Source organism: Gorilla gorilla, chromosome 12 (genome assembly GCF_029281585.2).
Source record: "Gorilla gorilla gorilla isolate KB3781 chromosome 12, NHGRI_mGorGor1-v2.1_pri, whole genome shotgun sequence".
Lineage (NCBI taxonomy): Eukaryota > Metazoa > Chordata > Mammalia > Primates > Hominidae > Gorilla > Gorilla gorilla.
The window spans coordinates 85,135,310-85,156,378 of record NC_073236.2 but is presented as its reverse complement, the minus strand read 5'-3'; the positions used below and the strand labels follow the sequence as shown (position 1 = coordinate 85,156,378).

The window sequence follows — 21,069 nt, the reverse complement described above, 5'->3', positions numbered from 1 at the left end:
GGTGTGCTTTTCGTGTGACTACACAGAAGCCCTTCCTCATTCTTTTTCATGGCTGCACAGGAGTCTCCTGCTGGATGCACCATCATTAATTTAACCAGTCCTTCACTGATAGTCACTTTATTTTCAGTCTTTTGCTTTTACAGACACTGCTGCAGTAAATAATCTATGCATATTTCATTTCCTAAATATGCAAGAATGTATATGTAGGATCAATTCCCCAAAGTAGGATCATAAAATCAGAAGGTACCACATTTATAATTTTCATGGGTACTGCCCATTTACCTTCTGTAGGAGCTGTAGTCTGTTACACTCCTGTCTACAGAGAATGAGCTCACTGACAAATATATCATCACACTTGGATTTTTTCCAACTAATAGATGACACATTACAGTATCTCCATGAAGCATCTTTTCATGTTAAAGACCCATTTGCATTTCCTGCTTTCTGCATGTTTTCTTCATGCCAGTTTCTGTGTTGGTTTGTTGGTTTTTTCTTTTCTTTCTTTCCTTCTTTCTTTTTTTTATGACTGTCATAGCTGAAAAAGATAACTCAACCAAAATATGTAGATGTAAGTAGAAGTGTACCATTGGCTCCATTTACCAAATCACAATTCTCAATGTATATTTTTAGTTTTGCAAGGTTTTTGTTGAAATTTGGCTATTTCAGGTTTCACCTTCTTTAACGTTAATTAGTTATTTTAACCACATAGGATGCCACATTTTTATACTTTTTGAGTGTAAATGTCCCACGGTGAGAACTCTTACAGGCGATACATACATTGTATTCACATAGCAATGAGAAGTCATTTTCAAAATGTGCTCTTCGTGGCAGTTTCCCATTCATCATAAAAACATTTATCTTTACCCTGAGATAGCAGATTAGGTATTTATTTTTTGGACTGTATCTAAATATGTCCCACTCAGATATCCCAGGCTGCCTCCAGGGGACTTTCCCTGACTAAACTCTCCTGCCTGTCTTCCTGTAGCATTTCATTTGTTTTATCATTCATAAAGAACTTAATAATGTAGTTGAACAGATTTATAGAAAACGGGTTTTTGTGACTTGGATCTCCCCAGTGAAATTGAGGGCTCCTTAAAGGGCATGGGCCATATTTTGACTCTGTGCTCCCTTTAGTATATGAGCAGAACAGAATAGGGCTTGGGGTGATGGTGGGAAGGCTGCCATGGGCTGACCTGGCTCATCCCCCACATGGCTTCACAGGTGAGGCAGCTGCAGGAGGATGCAGCCCGCCTCCAGGCGGCCTATGCTGGTGACAAGGCCGACGACATCCAGAAGCGTGAGAACGAGGTCCTGGAAGCCTGGAAGTCCCTCCTGGACGCCTGTGAGAACCGCAGGGTGCGGCTGGTGGACACAGGGGACAAGTTCCGCTTCTTCAGCATGGTGCGCGATCTCATGCTCTGGATGGAGGATGTCATCCGGCAGATCGAGGCCCAGGAGAAGCCAAGGTAACGCTTTCAGCCCAAAGGAAATTGGACTTATTGACCCTTGGTTAAAACATAGGAGTCTTCCAGAGAGAAGCAGGAGCCTTGAAAGCGTTCCTGCCTGAGCGCTTCAAGGCCAGAGCGGGGGTGGGGAGGTGCTTGGAGTGCGGCACCACTGCTTGCCTCGTGCACTTGGCTCGTGCACACTATCACCAGGGAATGTGGGAGCCTGGGGTTATCAAAGCCTGTCCCATTCTCCCTACTCCTGGCTCCCTTGACCCACAGTCACTCAGGCCCTCTTGCCCACATCTGTGCTTGAAGTTGGACCTTGGGCTTCAAGTAGCCACGTACCTTGGACATGACTAACTGCCCCGTCTTTGCAATGAGATGACTTTTCTGAGTTATTTTTCTGTGCCTGCTTTTTGGATTAAAGACCACTGTATCCCTTTCCATGCACATTACTAAAGGTGTCACCCTCAACATCTGCTTTAATATGGTGTCCTTGGGTTATTACTTAATATTTGTCCTATATCTTTGGCTTTGTTTCATGCAAATTAGTGAAGAGAAGTTAATAGAGGAACACACAGGTACCTATTTAACCTCCAGTTCACCCCTCTGCCAGCTCCAGCCCCCACTGTAATTGGGAAACTATGTCGCAATAAAAGGGATTTTTTATGATATATATATTTTTGAAGCAGTTGTATTTCCTGGATCAGGATCAGTAGGTTTTGATCCATGCTGGTCACTCCTGTCTAGGCTAGTTCCCATCCTGTGTATCTTTTTGTGTCTGAATAAGGAGACCGTATTAGCTGCTCTTTGATATGCACATCCTGAATCTTTGACAGCTAACTCATCAAGGTGCGATTGCGGCACCTCTTGCTGCTTCTCTACTTTCTAGAAGAGAGTCTTTCTGACTTGCATTTCAAAGTAAAAGTTTGAACAGAAAACCATTGCTTTTTCTGGCACCCACCTAGCAACAATTTTGAATTATTCAGGCACACACACAAAAACAAAAGCAGCCATATTCTAAAGTTTGGTTACCTGGCTGGTACTGAACTGTGCTGTCACTGTGCTTTGGGTCCAGTGGCCCAGCCTAAGCTCAGGGAGTGATTCACACCTGAAAGACCATCAGTTTCTTTCAAATTAATTGTGTGTTTTAAAACCTACACATTTTTTGAAAAGCTTGATCTCCTAACGGAGGCATCGTTTGTCTAATTTTAGGGATGTATCATCTGTTGAACTCTTAATGAATAATCATCAAGGCATCAAAGCTGAAATTGATGCACGTAATGACAGTTTCACAACCTGCATTGAACTTGGGAAATCCCTGTTGGCGAGAAAACACTATGCATCTGAGGAGGTAGGTTGCTACTTTGCTTTGGAGCTGCAGCTGGTGTCAAGATGTAAAATGACTTTGTTTTATATGTATGTGTGTGTCAGAGATAGTGTGTTTACATTCTTATACACACACACGTATGTTTTAAAACTCCTTTCCTGTGCATCTAGAATAATGCAATTATGCAAGACTCTAGGCCCAGGCTGGTAAATCTCTGGCACAGAAGACAATTTTTGAGGGCTACAAAATGGACTCCGCATCCTCCCCAATCAATAGGTGACGCCAATGTCCATTGACTATGCCCTAGATCAGTTTGCTGTTGAGTGCATGGTTGGTGATTCTGGTTAGGACGGTGGTAATAAAGAGGTAAATTATTAGTTGCGTGTGTGGCCCCTGCATGGGAATGGGCATCCTCTCCAAGAGGTCAGGGCTTTGTCCGTCTTGCTGTCCCTCTCCTGAACGTGTTTGCCGCAGGGAGCCTCCTCACGACAAAACAGCTTTGGCAGGGCTTCCGCGCCTTCCTCCAGCCCCTTCTGGAAGGAGCAGTGCTGTGCTTTTCTTTCCTCTCCCAGTCCTCAGGCAGACTGAGCAGTCCTTAGATATCTCCCAGCTTAATGGTGGTCTTTGCAGAAAATGTGTTTTTCTAGTATAAAATGACCCCATCAAGAGGATGTGGTGCATTCCATTAAGATGTCCCGGGGATCCTCTTTTTCATACAGATCAAGGAAAAATTACTGCAGTTGACGGAAAAGAGGAAAGAAATGATCGACAAGTGGGAAGACCGATGGGAATGGTTAAGACTGAGTAAGGATGTACTTTATCTTTCTGCTCTTTTGGGTATCCATGGAAAACATGCACGTTTATTTTCTTTCTTTAATTCATTAATGTTATCATTTAAAGATTGTTTGAGTTGTAGATGCCTTTTTAGTGCCCCGTTTCACCATTTCATGGTAAATACTACTTTTAAGAAGCTTCCTATGGCATAGTCATTTTTCACCCCTTGATTGATCTCAGTGTCATAGGTGGGATTTGGATGTTCTTTAGGGATGACAGAGGGCACCTCCCTGGGAGAATACAGATAGAAGCCCTCTCCCCCATTTGTCTTCAAGAATTCTTACTTCAGAGTCAAGGTGGAAAGTTGATCTCATTAAGTCTTATATTTGGTGCTCTTAGTGGAATGTTGATAACATAATAAAAACTAACATCTATTAAAATTTTGCTGTGAACGAGGCATTGTTCTAAGTGGTTTTTTAATGTATTTCTGTGTTTATTCCCCAAAGTGACCCTGTGAATTAGATTCTATTTTTAATTCTCATTTTATAAGGGAATATGTGAGCTAATACAGGGTTTATAATGTACAGTATTAGGAATAGCATTTCATAATTGGTATGAGCACTAACAGCGCAATTCTAGCATTGCTTACCATGCTTTGCCATTCTGTGTTGGAGTTCTGGGCTCTGTCCTTATGTTCTAACTCCATCTATGCATGTTATGGGGGTTTACTAGAAACCAAATGCAAGGGCCTTTTCTGAGAGGTTTGACGGCACACTCTGTTGGGCCCAGAGCCCTCAGAAATCCCACTTTTTGACCATTCTTTGCAGGAGGATTTGGTCTGTATGTTTTGAGAATTGTGGGGCAGTTTCATTCAGCTCAGCAAAACCCACATTACACACTGAACCGGGCACCAGCTTGTACACCAGGGACACAGTGATGACATGCACAGTCCCTGCCTTGAAAAGCCAACAAGTCCCTAGTGCAGAGGTGGCATCTTCTTCATGTAGTCATGTTGGGGGCTACCGAGGTGCTGAAAGCAGATAGCTAGCCAGCTCTTTGGGACACCAACGCTGCCCACAGTCCATTTTTTACCTCAGTGATCCCAGGCTTTGCTGCATGAAATGAAGTGAAAATCAATGTTAACTATGGCACAAAACCTTCTCATAACTATGGTGGAACTAGTGTTCCATTTCCTCACAGGTGGAAGAACAGAATGAAACAGAGCGAAAGCCTTGGTCCCCACCATCTGTAGTGTTCCCATATCCTTCCCTCCCTCTAAACCCCCCAAAATAAAACAACTACCACCCAAAAGAGGGCGAGTTAAGAATGCCTGCCCATCTGGCTACGTGTAGATTGTGAATTCCTGCAGGTCTCTGAAGGCTTAGCTCATGAAGTGGGGCCGAGTGAACAGAGTGTTCACTGTAGACCTGCGCTGGGCGGTATGATAGCTGCTTTCCCACGTGTGGCTCTTGAGAACTTGAAATGTCTCAAATTGAGATGTGCAGTGAATGTGTGCCGTAAAATGCACATCAGATTTAGATTTAGAAGAAAAAAGATTGTAACAGATCTCAATAGTTTTTTTCATATTGATTACATGTTGTAATAATTTTATACATATTATGTGAAATACACTATTAAAGTTAATTTCACCTATTTATTTTTGCTCTTTTTAATGTGGCTACTGGAAAAGTCAAAGTTGCATGTGTGGCTCACATTACATTTACATTGGACAGGGCTAATTTAGAGTAGATGATAGACTGGTTATGCAGGTAGCCATCACCAGAGGGCAGCAGTGCCAAGAGGTAAGGCCATATGACTGCCCCGTCACCTCCTGGTCAACGTGTACTAACTCATGGTACCCTGTGCAGTTCTGGAGGTCCATCAGTTCTCAAGAGACGCCAGTGTGGCCGAGGCCTGGCTGCTTGGACAGGAGCCGTACCTATCCAGCCGAGAGATAGGGCAGAGCGTGGACGAGGTGGAGAAGCTCATCAAGCGCCATGAGGCATTTGAAAAGTCTGCAGCAACCTGGGATGAGAGGTTCTCTGCCCTGGAAAGGCTGACTACAGTAAGTGGCCACTGGGCCCTTTGCCTGTTGGTGCCCTTGGCAGCCTTTTCTTCCTGCTTGCCTCTTAGACCAGGGAATTCACACGATTGCTTGTTTTTGTTTTTTGGGTTTTTTTCAAGTAGTGAAGATCTTCTTAAAATGGGTGGCTCCTGTGGAGCAGGACCTAGGGAGAGGGTCAGGACTGTTACCTCCTCAGTCACATCCTGGGCACCTGGATTTATGATCCCTTATAGTAGCTTCCTGCCTGGGGGTTGATTCGTGGTGTTTGCTTTTTTCTTCGAGTCTTTCATTCTCCCCTATCTCATAAAAGCTTTGTTCTCAAGGGGGCATGGCCTCAAAGTTTTCTTCAGAATTTCAGAATTAGAATTCCCATCAAATAGAAGCTTAATCCTAGCCTGTTGTTAAGTCCCCATTCCTGATCCCCTCTTCTGTCAACATAAAGGCCTTAGAATAGGATTTGTGCACTGGTGTTTCCTCTCCCAAGACTTGCATTCCTGGTAGAAAGCTCATCCTTTGCAGTGTACAAAAATGGTGTTTCTGATTTCCAGTTCTGGGCATTTAAAATGTACCTGCATACATTTGTGTTAAAACAGAGTACTTCTGGTACATCCATATGACTCATGAAATGGCTTTGTTTCAGTTAGACTATTCTGTGGCTTTTTAATGTGTTGCTTGGGTTTTGGCTGAACACAGATCCCCACCACAGCACAAGCGGCTTCCTTGAGAATTATTGCAGCTCTGTCTCTGGTGTTTGTCTGAGCTCTCCTGGGGAGTCCAGCATGAACCCTCAGGCTCAGGTACTTTTCTCCTCAGCAGAGTTGAGAGTTGCATAGTTAATTTAGAAATTAAACCCAAGCTCCCAGGGGTCCTACAAACAACTCACAGGAATTTTGCCAGCCCATGGAATAGACTATTTCCTGTAGTTTTAGGTTGTAGCTGCAGTTCCTGTGAACCTAATTCCATTTGGCTCAGGATGTTAGAGCTTCTTCTTGTCCAGTGTGGTCCAGTTTAGCAAACTAGACAGGAGGACTTCCTGGGTTCCTAGAACCTTTTTCTGAAAAGAGGCAGAGTTTGGGACTCTGCCAAACATCACTCTATTTTCTCTTAGTTGGAGTTACTGGAAGTGCGCAGACAGCAAGAGGAAGAGGAGAGGAAGAGGCGGCCGCCTTCTCCCGAGCCGAGCACGAAGATTTCAGAGGAAGCCGAGTCCCAGCAGCAGTGGTGAGTCCCAGCAGCTCCAGAGGCTGGGCCCTTAGCCTCGGTGGCCAATGAGGTTTATGGGGCATCTTTCTGAAGCCTTGCATTGCTAGGCCTAACCACATGCCCTGCCTACTGATTGCTTCCAGAGACTGTTTAAAGTCTGTACAGTTATCCCTAAATAACCTTGGAGGGCACTGATTTGTCCACAGTCACATAGGTATGTAGGTGGCAGAAGTAGAATGTAGACAGTGCCCTTTCTCATCCTGTGTGCACACACACAGGATGCTCAGAACTTCCATATGATTAAATGCATGGAGTGAACTGCCCAGATTTTAGGCCAGTGATTTTGTGGTGATGCGTTTTTTGAGAGTTCTAAGTAACTTCACACAGAGGGCAGCAATTATTCTCTACTTCCAAAGGGCTAATTATTTTGCTATGGTAAGAAGAGTTCCATGGCAACCTCTAACGCTGCCTTTATTTGGTGGGGCGGGGCATACGGCATTCCTGTAGTCGTATTTTTCTATCTAGAGTCTATTTAAAACACTTGGAAGTTTCAGATTTAAAAAGAATTAAATTATGTGAAAGGGTTGCACGTAATAAAATTGAGTGATGATGTTCTCCCACCCTTTCTTACTGTTTCCTCTTTCTCGTCTTCTTCCTTTCCCTTCCTCCTTTTCCCGTCTTCCCTAACAGGGATACTTCAAAAGGAGAACAAGTTTCCCAAAACGGTTTGCCAGCTGAACAGGGATCTCCACGGGTTAGTTACCGCTCTCAAACCTACCAAAACTACAAAAACTTTAATAGCAGACGGACAGCCAGTGACCAGCCATGGTCTGGACTGTGAAGTTCACTACCATTTGTCAAGAATCACCCTTTCCAAATCCTCTGGGTTTTGACTTTTTGGCTTCCACTTCACCCAAAATGTTAAAATTTTTACTTAATTCATAGCCTTCCTTGGTTTCATATTTGTTTGCATTTAATTCATGTTTGAGTCTCTTAACTAATGGATGCCCAGTTGCCTTAAAGCAGCATACTTATTTTTTGTTTATTTATTGTGAGCTTTTTACTTTATTAAGATTTTACAGCGAAACCCTTACATGAGTAATTGAAATGAAATTAAATGAGATTACAGCATAATGAAGAAGAAAACTAGAATCTAACAGGTATGACACATTCAGTTATTCTAACAGGGCACAGTACTGTGCTATATGTAGCCCCCTTTACAGATGTTATTAACCTATAGTAATTTACTATTAACTAGGAAGACTGGTGTATGAGGAGGGAGACATTCTGTAATAAGATTAAAACCTAAAGTCAGCTGTGTAACATTCCATGAAAGATGCATTCATTTATTGAAGATGACAAAAAAGGGAGTCAGATATATTCTGGAAGCTATTTTAATTTTAGGCACACAATCTCATACATTTTGAGACCCTTGGGTCATTTATTACTTTTTACAAACTAGTTCCTCTCTTTTTTTCTGCCAAGTCCTGAATTGAAAACTGTAGGCTTCCTTGCACAGATGTTGCAGCCAGCCTCAGGAGTAAAGTGCCCGCTGACTGCTGCCGCCACCTCTGTCTCACTCCCTGTCAGTGCTGCTGGCACGTGGGACGCGGCAGGTGACAGCCGTTCTCAGCATGTTTTAGAAGCTTGCCTCACAGACTTCCATGCCTCTCCATTCAGCCGATGACTTCAGGGTGTCAAACTGTTTTAATTTTTCAAACAAATGGAACAGAAGCCATTGTGGTTCATCCTGATTACTTGAACGTTGCACTTGGTGGACCGTGCCTGGGAGCGCTCGCATGCCCCCTGGCTTCAGAAGTCATGTCAGTGTCTCTGTAGACAAACTCCACTGTACATCTTGGATTAATCTTCTGATTCATTGTTCATTTTCTCAAGACTTTTTGTGGAATTCTCTGATAAAGGAAGCTTTTAGGATGGTATCTATCAGGCCACCAGCAGGAATTGAAAATGTTTTCACAAAAATCCTTTTCCTTAGAAATAAAAGCTGGTGACAGAGATGGTTTCCTTGTACCGATAAAAACAAAACCAAATCCATATTATACATCAAAACCTTGTGAGACATTCACTTGCTCTTTTGCCATATTTAGATGTGTTAGTGGAATCAGAAACCTGTTTTGATATGTGTTCTCCATGAGTTAAGTCTGATTTGTCTTTTTATTTCATGATGCATGTCTTTTTTTTCTTTTGTCAGGATAACGTCATATAGCATCTTGTTTGTTTTTCCTTATCTCTATGTACATATCTATCTACTTCTGACTGTAGATGGGTATATAGATAGATGCCAAGCTTCTTATGTTCTGGGGGTAGTATGCATCATTATTGGGTCTCTGCCTTAAAACACATCAAAATTCATTTTAGAAAAAAAAACTTCTGCTTTGTCTTTGGTCATTAGGGAGCTCTAATGTGTGTTTCTGGCTCCAAGTTACATTTTGTGTTTCATTGATCTATATGTATATATGTGATGTTTTCATATATATATGTGTGTGTTTAAATTTTGTATCATCAGGACTGACACCCAATTTGACACTTTTTGTATCTAGAAGACCCTCCAAAAAAGGAACCACATAAGCACACAAGAAAGGAGTGCTATGATGTTTTTAGCATTTGCTATCATGCCTATTTTTATCTAGATTTTTAAATGTAGCTTGTCATAACAAAATTTTAATTACAATTGGATTGTATTAGAAGAAAAAGTATTTTTATTGTTTTGAGTGATGACGCAGAGACTCAATGAACTTGAAAATAGCATTGCTTCGTGCACTTTGAAAACCAATCAGGTGTTTTCTGTGCTACTAGTTGTCACGTTGCATTTATGTTCACCTCCTGATTTAAGTATCTCGGGTGTGCCCAGCCACTAAAGCACTCTGGACTAATCGCTAAAGAGAAGCAACGTGCGGGGTGGGGTTGCGGGGGATGTGTTCACATGTACCCATCATTTGATCATAGCACTGTGATTGCTTTTGATGTGTGTCTGTAGTGGTGTGTTGTCTGTTGGCATGCTTAAAGCACATGTCCATTAAAATTCATTTTGTTCCTTTTATTTTCCTTGTTTTCTTGGTTAGTGATTCATTTGCATAAACATTAATGATCTCTGCATACTGGTTTGGGGTTTTCTCTTTCCTTCTAACTCTAAAGAAAAAATTTTTGCTGCAGAATTATCCTCAGAAGAGGCTTCCCTGGCCTTCATCTACCTTGCAGTCTGTCCAAGTATGATAAATTTTAGCCGTTTTCAAGGAAACATCTTTCTACCCAGGTCATTGCTGTCACTAGCAGCTTTCAAGTCAAACCTGCAGCACTAAATTTTTTTTTATCCTGGTTTCTCTACATACTAACCCCATGTCTCTCTGGACTCACACCTGGCTCAGGCCTTCCAGACCAAACTCATACTTCCTCCTCACCAGAAGTCTCCTGAAATCTCACACTAGAGAAGATTTGTCACCTTTAAAGTCCACTCACATTATTTTGACTCAGGGTTTTGTTTTTTGGCTATTTCCCCTCCTGCAACTCTCCTTTAAAAGTGAAAAGAGAGAGAATGGTTTAAATAGTCTGTTGCTCATAAGCACGTGTCTGCAGTCTGTCACTTGCAAGGCCTTGGTGATCACCATGCAGCACTTGTGCGCACACACCCCCCCACAAGTCTTTTCTCCTAATAATCCATTTTCCACATTGCCATGAGGGTAAAGGGTTCCAATCAAAACCACCATTAAACTGCATAGTTTCTAGTCTTCCCTCAGCCCTGATGCTAATTATGATAGTTTACATAGACATAACTTAAACTTGTGATTCTCCCTCCTTCCAGAGCTTTTTTTTAGCCCTTTTTCCCCCCAAAATTAGTTTTGTTCAAAATCAAGCATTGGACCCAGCCATTAAGATAAGACCTAATAAGTGAGAGATACAGTTCCCAAGAGTTTATAGATCCAGGTGTTCACATGGTGGTGGCCAGTCTACCGTTTATCTTGTGAAGGTTGTTACTGCTAATTTGGTGTCACTTTGGTCTTGGGCAGCAGTGGTGGGCGACGTATCTAATGAGCGTGCCATTGACTTCTCCATGTTTGTCTGTGTACGAGGGGTGCAGGTTGTCTGTAATCCACTAAAGTGTCAGCCACACCCAGCTTTAGTAACTCGCTAATCGCACACCCTGGGTGTTATCAGCCAGGGGCTGCTACAGTTAATGGTACACAGTTGATGGTACACAGGCTGAAAATGATAATGAATCAAGACCCTACTACATTTCCAAAGCCGAAAAGCCATGAGGGTTACAATTTAAATGAGCTTGGGAAGGAACGCTCCCGAAGACGTCTCCAGCCTGAAGGGTCAGAGCCGCTGGAAGCCTGGCTGTCTCTGGGCTTTCTCGTCTCAGTGCAGCAAGGCACCGTGATCAACCAACCCGTGATGGGGAAGGCCCTGGTTCTGTCTTTGTTTGGGGGTAAATAGCTGTGTGGTGTTGAGTGACTGTGATTGGCTTTTCCAGCTCCTTTAACACAAACTACAACCCACTCACGATACAACTTCGGCAGATGTGGTCAAATTGATGTTTGTTGACTTGCCTCATTTCTTTCCAGCTCTTAAGTTCCAAAGTCTAACTGGGATGGTAGATGTGAAATGCATGATTGTCGTCCTAATTTCTGCATGTGTTTATGACAATGTGTTGAGGGGAGGGGGAGGAGAGCCAGAGAGCATTTTCAGGAACCAAGGTCTTTCCTTGTCTTACTCTGGGGGAATGCCATGTAGCTCTGATAGAGTTGTCTATCGGTCTGTTTGTGAATGCCCTTTCGCTTAAACTTCCAGCCCTTCTGGTGGCATCCTTGGTTGTAAGGTGGCTGCTGTATAACGTTCACTCTCTTTCATATTTAATATGTGTGATTGTTACTGTTGTCTTTTTGTTTTAAAGTAACCATAAGAGGAGATGATCTGAGTTATATTTATTGATCAGAGGAATAGAGTGCAGTAAAACTCATACTGGCATTTCGCTTTTCTCATTTCCCTGTAAACGGGCGGGTATTAATCCATTCCCACCTTCTAATGTCCTTGATGTCCAGCTGGCTTTGTGGGTGTGCAATGGTTTTACTGTACTGCCTCGATCTGTGCCAGGCATTTATACACAGCCACATGTGCGAGTCAGGTAGAGCGTATGTGGTCACCCCCATGGCTCACGGAGTTAGCTGAATGGCCTCTCCGCTGTCCCTAGATGGCAGAAACGGTGGACACAAGTGAAATGGTCAACGGCGCTACAGAACAAAGGACGAGCTCTAAAGAGTCCAGCCCCATCCCCTCCCCGACCTCTGATCGTAAAGCCAAGACTGCCCTCCCAGCCCAGAGTGCCGCCACCTTACCAGCCAGAACCCAGGAGACACCTTCGGCCCAGATGGAAGGCTTCCTCAATCGGAAACACGAGTGGGAGGCCCACAATAAGAAAGCCTCAAGCAGGTAACAGCAGCAGAGGCTGCCACAGTAAGATGGGAAGTCAGCCTGTGAAGGGATAAGGCAGGCCACTCTTGAATTGGAAGAGAAGTATGTGCTCATGTAGTTTTATTCCTTTGGTAGCTTCCTGGACATTGCATTCTTCTTGGGCTGACGCTGGAAAGCAGGAGTAGAATGCTGGTTATTCACTGAGAGAAGAAGAGTTGAGTTTGGATGGGAGTAGCTAGAAGGGGCTTTAGTAGTTCATCTAGAGAAGGAATTTGCTAGATTGAGACTGAAGAGTCTTCTTTACTTTAAGTGAATGATTTCATTTAGGACTCCTTGTGGGTTTTTTGTAAAAAGCCATTAACCATTTCCCCTGCGCTGATCTCCATATCAGCCTTTGTATATATTCATTGTCTCTCAACAGCCCCAATTTTTTTATTTAACAGATGGGGAACAGAGGCTCTGAGTGGTTAACAAAGCTTGCTTTCTGTGGAAACCTAGTAAATGGCAAAGGTGGAATATGAAACTGCAAAGCCTATGTGCTTAACTAGTAAACCCAACCACCTGGGACCACCATATCTTACTGTGCAGTTTGTTGCTGTGTGAGGGGATCAGAACATCTAAGAACTGCCATTCACGTTGAGGACAACATAGAGATTTATATATTAATACATGCTGGTGTAATACAGGCCGGTGTTCTGTTAAAATTAGTATATTAGGACAGTTTGCCATACCATAGGGGAAAAGCCACTTTTTTCTAATTCACCCAAAGGTACTGTAAGTGCTGATGGCTCTGGGTCTGTCTTTCTGTCAAGTTGCCAAGTCACATAAGTAATGAACCCGCAGCTGGAGGAGCTGCTGCTGGAGGACAGGCATGTTTTCAGACAAGGAGCATGGCCTTTAGCCTATGACCATAAGAGGGCGCTACAGCAAAGAGTACTAAACACCAATCAAAGTGAGCTCAGAGTACAAGAGGGTAACTTGCTTTTCTCCAAAGTAAAAGAGAAGACATAGTCCTCAAACACTTGCCCTGTGCCCTGTCCCTGAACTCTCCATGGAGGAATTTTTTCTGTTGTTTAGTGTTAGCAGAATTTAGGAAGGGCTTGTAATAAGGAAGGTTGAGGGTTGGGTGGGGTCACACTGTGTTGTGTGAGGATCATTTTCATGTTAATGAAATGTTTAGTTCTTTAAGGGGAATGTGGTAGAGTCTTTATCTCCCCCTGCCCTTTTTTTTAAACTGCACAGGTCCTGGCACAATGTTTATTGTGTCATAAATAACCAAGAAATGGGTTTCTACAAAGATGCAAAGACTGCTGCTTCTGGAATTCCCTACCACAGCGAGGTCCCTGTGAGTTTGAAAGAAGCTGTCTGCGAAGTGGCCCTTGATTACAAAAAGAAGAAACACGTATTCAAGCTAAGGTGAGAGTCGCCGTGCTTCATGGCTGCCAGAGTGGGTTGGCATTTACTTCCACTCTGGGGGTTGGTTTTCTTCTACAGCTGCTGTGATTAGTTGGTTCTCTCTTCTGCCATTTTAAATCCCCAATAAAGTGAAAAACCAGTTTGGCACGTGTCTCGGTTAGGCTGAATTCTTTGGCAACTGTGGCCAGCCACCAGCTTCCCTGTGGTTAACAGTACATCTGAGCATTGAAGGATAAGGAGCTTTTGCTTTTATAACCAGGCACTTACTGTTCCCTAAGACTTAAAGAGAGCTAGTCACATTTCACACTTTAAGGGAGGCTTTGAAAAATAGTTTCCCCATCTTTTCAACTTATCCCGACCCAGGAGATGCTATTCTTTGCTCATGAGTTATCTGGAGATGGGTCAAGTGAGTCATCCTGGAGCTGGATGGAGACAAACAGGAAATGTTTGGGTGGGGCCTGGGACCCTGTCCTCCCCTGACTCTCCCAGCAGATGCTCCAGCTGTCTCAGAACCATCTAGTTCCAAATGTCTCTACCCTGTAGGATACTTGTATCTCCCTGCAGAGTGGAGCTAAGCTCAGAATTTCTCCTCACACTTGGAAGTAGGCAGAAAAATTATTTTATCTTTTAAAAAGTGGTTAGGATGCTTGTTTACTGATTTGTGGTTTTGCTTTGGGATCTGAAAAGCTTTGGTCTTCCATTTATTTGTATGTTTCGTGCCAGCTGGACTAGGCCAAGGGCTCCAGAGGAGAGAGTGTCAAATGGTTTGATTTATTAAGCTCTGCTGCTGCGCAGTGCAGGCAGGCTCTTTGGGTCCTGGAACACTTTACATTTTGTAGGACAATGCACCGGCAGCCTGGCTCCTTGGCTGCTTTCCCCTTTGTACTCCCTTCATGCAGCTTCAGAGAGCTGGGATATTAGCGAACGGCCCCTACCCTGTGCTACACAACAGTACCCTCTTCCTCTCCGCAGCCACAGAGTGAACCTGTGACCCCTCCAAGCCTGGGGACCTCCCAGTGTCACACTAATAGGGCTTCTTAATTCTGAGACATACAGTAGAAGAAAAGTTGAAGAGACATTTTCTGTTTGCCTATTCTGAAACTCTGGAACATGTGAATGTAGGGGATACAAGCTCAGTAGCAGAATTTCAAAAGGGCTCATTGTGTTCAAAAGCTTTCTCCTGAACTCAGTTTAGACCAGTAAGTGATCAGGCATCCACAAGTGATTTTTGCCACAATAAAGCCAAATGTTATGTTTCGGGCTTTTTAAAATCCTTCCATTGGATTGAAGCACAGGCTCCCTGTGTGGATCATTGGCGCGATTATATGGCTTCTTGATCTCCAGGGGTCCGTTGCTGGGCCTGGGCGGGTCCCCAGGCTTGGTGGTGACATATGTAGGTTGACGCTTCTGTTGTGACTCCTGTGGTCTGCTTCTGTCCTGCGTGTGATATGGGAGTTGGGGGATTTTTATTTCTCTGTAATTAAGTGGTGACTAACTTTCTTCCTTGAAATTACAGACTAAATGATGGCAATGAGTACCTCTTCCAAGCCAAAGACGATGTAAGTTTCTAAATGTTATTTCTCTCCACTACTTAGGAGTTTGCAAGTGTTTGTGTGATGATGGGCTTTATTCAGAAAGTTCTTCATGTAAATGATGATCACTGATGGTTTCTATCACTGGGCTCCAGTCACCAGCACTAGAAGGTGTTTGGTTCTGTCTCTAGAAGGCAGTGAATACGATCTCGCTGTCCCTTTGCCGAGGCAGGATCCCTTAAAGTCGATGGAGGGAATCTTTGCCTGTCCCCTCCCAGGGATGAGGCATAGTGAGGTGGTCCCAGGACTGGTTGTGGATCGTGATGGGACCCCCGCTGCACCCTTCGCCAGCAGCCAGCTGTTTAATGGGTGTGTACCTCACCTCAAGGAAAGAGAGAGTCCATTGATGGAAAAACAACACCTGTAATGCTTTAAATGTGAAAAAGCACCTTCTAGGGTGGGATCTGACCACCTCACAGACTGAGACTGGTCTTCCAGCTCTTACAAGTTTGTAGGGCCATATACTAGGGTGATGAGTAGAACTGAATTCTCATGAGAAGCTGAACCAGGTTCCCTCTCCTGTACTGATAAGGCAGAGGTGCATTTGGGGACAGTGCCCAGAAGTGACTCTGCTTACCCCTCAGTTGGCCAGATGCGCCATTCCCAAGCCTTGGAGCCAGAACCCCTCATGCCTACTCTTAGTTGAGTCTCACCTGTGTCCCTTCCTCTGTCCAGGAGGAAATGAACACATGGATCCAGGCTATCTCTTCCGCCATCTCCTCTGATAAACACGAGGTGTCTGCCAGCACCCAGAGCACGCCAGCATCCAGCCGAGCGCAGACCCTCCCCACCAGCGTCGTCACCATCACCAGCGAGTCCAGTCCCGGCAAGCGGGAAAAGGACAAAGAGAAAGACAAAGAGAAGCGGTTCAGCCTTTTTGGCAAAAAGAAATGAACTCCTTTCCTTCACTTCCTGCCCTTCTCTTACCTTTTCAGTGAAATTCCAGCATGCAAGCTCAGAACCAACACATTACTCTCTGTGCCTAATGTTCCTCAATGTGGTTGATTTTTTTTTTTTTTTTTTAATTTATAGAGCATTTCGGGGGTGGGGTGGGGGAAACATACCTAAACACTTTATCTCCAAGTTACAAAAGTTTGAGGTGCAGAGGGAAGGCCAGATTTTTTTTTTAATGAAATTATATAGATTAGATCTCAGTATTTAAACTGTTCCTCAATTTTGTGAGGCTGTGTTGGAAATAACCCGCCTCTAGTGCTGTTGGTATGCAAGGCAGCGGTGCTTAATCAATATTTCCTGTGCTCACCAGAGACAAAATGTACCAATATCCTGACACCATTCTCTCTCCATTTACTTCTGGTGGTTACCCTGACTCTTGACTCTTAGAAGTGCCCGAGATGGGGCTAACCTTTATTAAACAGATCGCATATTATGATCTTGCTGCAGCCACAGTGCAGCTCCACATTAACTCTACAGACCAAACCATTTGTATCTGGCATCACTTACTAACACACGACATGCGGCTTTTCTGCATCAACTGCTATGACGGTTAAGAATGTCAGTATACAAGAAGGAATAGAAAACTGATACTGTTTTAAATAATCTGTAATTTCAATTTTTTTTTTTTTTTTGCTGAAATACATTATATTGTATGTTTGAGATAATTCTAGTACAAAGTATAATAAAACTAGATGTATAATAAACCCTTTAAATCATTGGTAAGTGTACAAGTGGTGGAACTGAAGCATTTACTGGACAAAGTAATGTTACTCTAATGGTTACTTGCTCGTGCGTTGCCACACTGTGTTATAATTTGCTTCATTTCCTTGCTATTTGATACATAGTGTGCATTTCTCTGTCACTGTAACTATTGTAATGACAAATTTTCATCTTACTGCACAATCAAAATGACATTGATAGGAATGAACTCCAGAGGCTGGGCCTGAACAGGGAGGTGGTCGCTCAGGCCTGGTGCTCAGTCGTACGACCTGTACCTCTCAACTTTTGCCCTATCTGTTAAATATATGCTATGTCATTAAATGCTTTTAAATCTAGCACAGTGACTAATTGTTGTTCTTCCTCTGCTGCGTGTGCATGCCCAGTAGGGAAACTGCAAAGAGAGAAATGACAAGAAACATTTTACAACCAGTCTGGGCTCACTTTTGCATTTTTTATGCATGTCTGGTGCACAAGCTTTGAAAACTACAGCAAACAGTAATAAATGTGACTGTTTTGTAGTTATACATTCAGGCTTTATCTTTTATTTATGAAAAAGTTACCAGAGCACTTGTGAAACCTGAACTCTGAGATAGGGGTTGGCAAATTTGTTCTGTAAAGGGACAGAGATAGTAAATATTTTAGGCTTTATAGGCCGTAACTGTCTCTGTTGCTCAACTCTGCTGTTGCGTAATACAAAGGCAGCCATTGACATTATGTGAATGCCTGGGCATGGCTGTGTTCCAGTAAAACTATTTAGGGGCATAAATTTGAATTTCATATAACTTTGACATGCCATACAATATTTTGATTTTCTTAATGATTTCAAAATGTAAAGTCTATTTTATACAGATCAGACCAAAAAGAAAAAAAAATAAAACAGGCAAGAGGTTAGGTTTGGCCCATGGGCCATAGTTTGCTGACTTCAGCATAGAGTTGTGGGTTATTTACAAGTGACATACTTTTCCTGGGTTATCTGGGTATGTTGACTCCATGCCACTTGCATAAAGCAGCAATGGATATTAGTATTATGGATGTCCAGTAAGTTATTCCACAAAGACCATGCCTAAGGTGGCATCAGCCCTGGGCTCCACAGCTGCATGGCATCAAAGCTTTCTCTTAACTCTCTTACCTCTAGGCGAACTGAGACCTCACCATCCTCTCTCCTGCTTCCCATGACAGTCCTTTGCCCTTGCCATGCTCAGGGTTGGAATCAAGTTGTTCTATTCTCAACAGACCAAAATGTTTAGTTAAGGCAAAGTATCTTGGAAACAATTGTGATTAATTACAGTCTTGTACTCTTGACAAAGCTGTGCAGATGGCAAAAAGTTCATACCAGCAATCCTGGAGTCCCATAATACGTACATGTGGAACATCATGCACGTAATTTCAACAGTTCGCAGATCTCTAGTTACGAAGCCAGGGTTTGGTGGTATTTGCTCTCTCAGTGCATTTGATAAGGATCCACTGAGGCCTGAATGTGGAAGATGATGGGCAGCGAGAGGAGCGTCAGAAGACCACAGTCAAGACGTGTTCGCCATCAGAGGTTACAGGCCGCACAGCCTGATGAGCTTCAAGCCTGGCAGGGTAAATAGTTTTTGGGTTTTTTGGTTTTTTTTTTATTCTTCCACTATCATGTTTTTTGAGGATTTTGTATATTTCTTGTTGCCATAATGCTGTGCTATTTTACCCTGATTTTCAGTGATACAATATGGGTGAATATACTGGCCCCTCCATAAATCTGAAGAGTAAGAAGTAGTGAAAATAAGGCTTAGGATATGAAATGGCGTTGTCACTTGAATCAAGGCCACTTTTTGTCCTACTTGAGCATCTCAAGTTGGGATGCATCTTCTGATGGCACTTCCGGAACTGGCTGTGGTTTTTTTGGGTGTACCGAAAGTGCCAGTGACTGTGCTTCTTACAATTCCTGGCATCTTGAGTAGGTGAAACACTGTATCAAACTGGGTGATGGGCACATTGTCATCTCACCAAGTTCCTGGAACTGTTAGAATTGCTTGTGTATGGGGATCCTATGTTAGTTCCCCTGGATACATTGTTTTATCAGTCGGAATTCTTAAATAAAGACATACTTCCCTTCATGTAGTGGTGCAGTCCATATAGAAAAGGCAGGATCAATGCTGGAGTCTTTCCCATTATTTGCATTACTTTCCTATAATCAGCGTTATTTATGAGTTGGTTCCTATCCTCTAAAGATGAACAATTTTTTAAATATTATGAATTTATGGGCTTAAATATATTTGAGTTTTGTTCTGGTGAAATCCTTGTTTTTTGGTGAATATATTTTATAATTTTGAATTGACCTTTCTAAACATGGTCCATAACACAAAAACATATTTTAACAAAGAAGAAAAAAGACTTCTTTCCATCAAAGCTCAATAGAGATTTCTGTCTATTGAAGATCATGGTGAAATGTTTCATTTTCCACTAGAATAGTTTAAAATTATTCATTTGCTTTATTCCATGTTACAAAAACTCAGAATAGCAATACTAATACTACCACCACCAATAACTGAGAACAGTTTTTTTTTTTTAACTCTTTATTTTGCAATACTTGTATACTGACATGCAGTTGTAAGAAATAATACAGTGCTGTTTACGCAGTTTCCCCCAGTGGTAGCTTGCAACACTATATAGTATAGTATCACATACAGAATATTGACATTCAGTCAAGATACAGAACATTCCTGCCACCACAAGGGTACCTCCTGTTGCCCTTTTATAACCACACCCACTTCCCACCTCCACTCCCTCCCCAACCTCTGGCAGCCACCAGTCTGTTCTTTATTGCTGGAAACCTGTCGTTTTCTTCCCCTAACAAATATTTATTGAGCACCTACAATGTGCTGAGTTTTGGGGATCCAGTGAAATTTCTTATCTCAAGAATGTTGTATAAAAGGAATAATGTAAGATGTAACCTTTCAGGATTGACTTTTTTCTCTGACATAATTCTCTGAAGATTTATCCAAGTAATATTGTGTATATCAATAGTGCATTCCTTTGTGTTGCTGAATAATATTCTGTGGTATGGATGTACCACAGTTTTTTAGCCATTCACTTACTCAAGGACATCTGGGTTGTTTCCAGTTTGGGCTATTGGGAGTAGAACTATATTAAACATTTATGTTTGGGGTTTCCTATGAACATAAATTTTCATTAATCTGGGATAAAGAAATACCCAGGAGTGCTGAGAACAATTTTGAAAAACATTTATTCTACATGGTCTTTCCATTCTCCCCTTCAGCCCCATTTTTAGGTAGTTTCACCTCATCTGCAGTGTCTGAGCAAGATAACTCTTACTCTCTGCCTCTGAGCCCTCATTCGGTCTTCTACAAATCTTCATATATTTAACCAGCCTTATGTCATTGTCTCCCATTTTGGCTGAAGCTCGTTCCCTTGGTGAGCAGGGTTTGTGTGTGTGTGTGTGTGTGTGTGTGTGTGTGTTTCTTTCTTGAACCCGCCTCCCAGTTCTCTGGATCAAGCACTTGAAGTGCTCTTTTTTACTTTTCAGAACTGAATAAAGATTTCCCTCGGGGAGAAATAAACATGAGCTTCAAAGTTTTTCAAGGTTTAGACCCAACTTAAAGGACACATGCCACCCTAGAAAAACGAGTTTTTCAACTTGTAGAAGGAAAATTCAACTGGCCTGCCTGTGAGAAAGAATATATCCTATTTGAGCTTTGAATGTTTTTTTGTTTTTTGCGGGGTGTGTGTGTGTGTGTGTGTGTGTGTGTGAAAGTGAAAGGTCAGCCTTAAAAGCAGCATTTCAGAAAACAGAAGTGAAAGGTCCTGCTTGTTCCCTTTCATGTAAATAGGGATCACGATGTGTGAGTAGCTGACGCTTCTCTTCCATGCGGTTCAGGGCATTTTCACTCAAGTTTTGAAGAAGCTTCACCAATCCCTCATACTCGTGAACTGGGCTGATTTGGGAGAGTGAGTGATAGTGGGTAGAATTACTGAGTAGAATTCAAGTTTTTCCAAGGTAATACCTCATTTTGACTCTTCTGTGCAGGGGAGCTTGGAAGACCTGCTTCCTCAGGGATGCCCGGGTTTTCTACGGCCCCTGGGGTTAATTGCCTGACCTGTGTTTTCAGTGTTCCTTTCAACCTGGTGTAACCTATC

The 21,069-nt window shown here is 42.8% G+C and overlaps 1 protein-coding gene and 1 long non-coding RNA gene across 8 annotated transcripts in view; one reads left to right on the top strand and one right to left on the bottom strand.

Annotated features, from left to right (window-relative positions):
* SPTBN1 (spectrin beta, non-erythrocytic 1) overlaps window positions 1-17,267 on the top strand; it is a 212,595-nt gene extending 195,328 nt beyond the window's left edge. For 6 of the 7 annotated variants that reach the window (XM_031008124.3, XM_055377900.2, XM_055377899.2 and 3 more), the window contains 10 exons: window positions 1,222-1,466; window positions 2,664-2,802; window positions 3,498-3,582; window positions 5,421-5,617; window positions 6,726-6,838; window positions 7,511-7,574; window positions 12,030-12,268; window positions 13,493-13,666; window positions 15,183-15,225; window positions 15,934-17,267. In XM_031008124.3, coding sequence (XP_030863984.1) covers window positions 1,222-1,466; window positions 2,664-2,802; window positions 3,498-3,582; window positions 5,421-5,617; window positions 6,726-6,838; window positions 7,511-7,574; window positions 12,030-12,268; window positions 13,493-13,666; window positions 15,183-15,225; window positions 15,934-16,152 — 1,518 coding nt within the window. In that variant the 3' untranslated portion in view covers window positions 16,153-17,267. Of the gene's footprint in view, window positions 1-1,221; window positions 1,467-2,663; window positions 2,803-3,497; window positions 3,583-5,420; window positions 5,618-6,725; window positions 6,839-7,510; window positions 9,882-12,029; window positions 12,269-13,492; window positions 13,667-15,182; window positions 15,226-15,933 lie in introns of those variants that run through there. The other variant, XM_063696186.1, reaches the window with a different exon arrangement.
* Window positions 17,268-17,285: 18 nt separating this feature from the next.
* On the bottom strand, window positions 17,286-18,574 carry LOC129531603 (uncharacterized). Its single transcript, XR_008676885.2, has 3 exons — window positions 18,266-18,574; window positions 18,062-18,152; window positions 17,286-17,323 (listed from the first exon to the last, which is right to left on the bottom strand). It is a non-coding gene; the product is annotated as an uncharacterized lncRNA (long non-coding RNA).
* Window positions 18,575-21,069: the final 2,495 nt, after the last annotated feature.